The sequence below is a fragment of the Gadus macrocephalus genome, chromosome 13 (assembly GCF_031168955.1).
Source record: "Gadus macrocephalus chromosome 13, ASM3116895v1".
Lineage (NCBI taxonomy): Eukaryota > Metazoa > Chordata > Actinopteri > Gadiformes > Gadidae > Gadus > Gadus macrocephalus.
Window position 1 is genome coordinate 20,059,592 of NC_082394.1, and position 3,544 is coordinate 20,063,135.

General features: G+C 48.3%; 1 protein-coding gene across 1 annotated transcript in view; it reads left to right on the top strand.

Annotated features, from left to right (window-relative positions):
• The window catches only part of LOC132471016 (copine-8-like), a 38,091-nt gene extending 37,711 nt beyond the window's left edge, over window positions 1–380 (top strand). Inside the window, exons 6-7 of the mRNA XM_060069979.1 lie at window positions 236–288; window positions 377–380. Of these exons, the coding sequence (XP_059925962.1) occupies window positions 236–288; window positions 377–380 (57 nt within the window). The remainder of the gene's footprint in view (window positions 1–235; window positions 289–376) is intronic.
• Window positions 381–3,544: the final 3,164 nt, after the last annotated feature.

Below are 3,544 nucleotides of genomic sequence, written 5' to 3' on the forward strand. Positions count from 1 at the left end.
CCTCCAGTTGGGCTGTTCCGAACCGTCCCGATAATGAGGCAGGCTCTGGCGTTGCCTCATGGTCCATCGGGAACAGATTGTCCATACTCGCCTCCCCTGCCTCCTGTCCTGCGTCCCCTGCGTCACTTCCCGATAGAGGTTCAGTTGACCCCTGTGGGTCCACCTCGTGTAGGCCACACATCCGGACCTCCCTCTTATCGGCCCTCGCCCTTCTCCGGTGTCCTCTTTCCTTTAGGTTCCCCCGCTCTCCCCCCTCTCCGGCCAAACTGGCCCACAGTTGGCTGAACAGTGGGGAGTCCCTCCCAATAAGAACCGGCACTGGCAGGTTTGGGACGACTCCCACTGGTCCTGTGTATTGCCCCTTTGTGGTCTGTAGGTGAAGGAGGGTAGTGGGGTAGTTCTTAGTCTCCCCGTGTATGCATGTTACTGCCACAGTGTCCCTCAAGCTCGGGGACCGGGCGAAGTCCGGTCGGATCAGGGTCACCATACTCCCGTAATCCAACATAGCTGTCGTGTCCCTTCCGTTGGCCTTCACCGGAGTGACTGGGGAAGGACCACTTTCCTCCCCCCAGCAAACCGTCAGCAATCTGCAGGGACGCCGGGTTGTTAACTCACCAGCTGATGCCGACGGCATCGAGACATCACGACTCGGACAGGTCCATGAGATGTGTCCCGGCTCGCCACACTCGTAGCACTTTCTGCTGTCTGGGTTCAGGAAGGGCCGACGTCTCGGGGGGCTGGCTCTTGGCGTCTCCCTGGCCGGGATCCTGCCGTGGTCCTCCGTCCTTATCCGCTCCCGCTCCTGCTCCTTTGGGCGAGGGTTGGGTTCCCCCCTCAGTGGACGTCCACTGCGTAGGACTTCCACCAACTCCACCAACTGATCTGCGCTCTGCGGGTTAGCTTGGCTGGCTAACTTTTTAGCCTCGTATGGGAGGGACCGCAAGAATTTGTCCATGACCACCTTCTCTGTGGCCGTAAGTGTCAGTGTGGCAGCCGTCAGCCAGCCTTTGGCCAACCTAATTAGATCGTGCATTTGTGAGCGCGGCGACGCCGTTGCATCATAAGTCCAATCATGAAACCTCTGTGACCTACTTATCAACGTGTATCCATACCGGCGTAGTATTTCCTTCTTCAGCCCTTCGTAGTTAGACGCCTGATCGTCCGTCAGGTCCTGATACGCCTTCTGTGCTGTGCCTGACAGGAACGGTGCGAGTAGGCTGGCCCATTGTGCTGGATCCCAATTTTCCCGAACCGCCGTCCTCTCGAAGGTATTGAGGTATGCCTCTATATCATCAGTCTCTGTCTGCTTTAAAAGAAACCTGCTGGGGGCAGGACGGGAAGCTGTAGCGCCTGCAGCCACGCCGCCATGTCCGGCTGCCAGTGCTCCCACCAGCTCCCGGGTCGTAGCCTGATGCGCCATGCTCACTTCCACTAGCTGTTTCATCAACGCTTCCATTGTTGTCCCTGTGTTGGTCTATCTATTTGACTTGGTTTTGGCTACAAGCACGCATTCTCCACCACGTGTAGCGGGCCAGTGGGTGTGGGGTTTCCACGCCACCAAGTCAAATGATACACACACACCGAGAGCAGTTCAATAAGGTGGTTTATTCAAGATAGACGAATAAATGTCACCAGGGTGGGGAAAAGGGTAATCCAGAGTCCGTAGTCCATAGTCCGTAGTCCAGGGGTCGTCACCGGGAGGGTTCTCACACAAAGCGGTCGGTACACAAATAATCTGTCAATGTTCAGGTTTCCTGCACTCTTTGGCCACACACAGTTCGCAGAGGCTCACGCAGAGGCACTCCATAGTAGGCTTCCCTCCATGTGGTTGCATGCTCCCTTTTATCCCCAAGCACTCCTGCCAAATGCACCTCAGGCTTGCATCGTTAAGGGAGGCAGTCCCTGTAAAGCTTGGGGGTGGAGCCAGCATGCTGCCACATACCTCCCCTCAATCACCACCCCTCCCTGGCGTCTGCCACAATATATATATATATATATATATATATATATTAGCGCTGGCCGATTTGTGTGATTTTTTTTTTTAATGTTTTATAGAAAGTGCAGAGAACAGCTGGATACATATCCGTACATTATTTTAGATTTCAACATTTTCTTTTTGATAATTTTGTGTATTTTTTTAAGGCGAAATTTCAAAGTTCTCAGTTACAATTTTTTTGGAGACATGCTGAATAAATACATAATGTTTTCAAACGTGATTATCATTTTTTTCCATAATCGAGCAGCCCTAATATCTATATCTATTTACAGTATAAACATATATACATACATATATATGTAAATATATTAGGGCTGTCAAGCGATAAAAAAGAAAGAATCTAAGTAATTACAGGTTTCTGTGATTACTTAATCTAAATTAATCGCTTACTTTCACGCATAAATTGCAGATTTCCGCGCAAAAATATGCAGGGCTTGCATGATATGCAATCCCCGCATTTTAGTTGCCAAAAAAGTCACATATATCTTAGCAGAAAGTTGAAAAATTTTTGCGTTTACTTCATACAAGAGCAGCCATTTCCCCCTGTTGCAATGGGAACATTATGTAGTGACATAATTACGCGACGTGAACGTCATCGAACGGTGCATTTTTAGATAAAAATTAATAACATTTCCATCTCACTCAAGATTCAATGCATCTCAGTCGAGTGTGGCTTGACGAGGCTGCCTGCTAGCGCCAGCTTCAGGGGCTTTGACAGCTCGTACCTGCAAGCTTTCTACCAATTTTTTTGCGTTGAGGTGATATTTAAGGGTTGCTGAATTCCGGTGATAGGAAAATTCCTTACTACAGCGATTGCAGATAACGGTGTTCCTTTCTACAGTTCCGTCTGGGAGTTTAAAACTGAACTTTTCGTTCACCGGGGCCGAGCAGCGTCTCATCGCCTCCCTCCATTTTGTTTCAACGCAAATGACACACCGGGTCAAAGGGCATTATAGAAGCGCGAATTAATCTGCGTTAATTTTTTTAACGCGTTATTTTCTCTGTAATTAATTAATCGAAATTAACGCGTTCATAATATATATACATGTGCTTATACATATATACTGTATATTTATATACTATACTTATCTATCTATGTATATAAAATCAGGTCACTCTTGAAAAAAAGTGCTGTAAATTGATATGGAACTATCCCATTGATAGTCTCATCATTGTAATAATCCTCATCACTGTCTCTGCCCCCTGGTTTTCACAGAGGCAGTAGACTGAAAAGAACATTGTCTTTATCCGTCTCTAACCGACAAATAAGAAGCCCAAATTACAACTTCAAATAGTTTTCATTATGAATGAGGATGGAGAGGGCAAATTCTCTGGTTTAATTCTCCAGCATTGAGCCTCTCTCTCTCTCTCTCCCTCTCTCTCTCTCTCTCTCTCTCTCTCTCTCTCTCTCTCTCTCTCTCTCTCTCTCTCTCTCTCTCTCTCTCTCTCTCTCTCTCTCTCTCTCTCTCTCTCTCTCTCCTCTCTCTCTCTCCGTCTCTCTCTCTCTCTCTCTCTCTCCGTCTCTCTCTCTCTCTCTCTCCGTCTCTC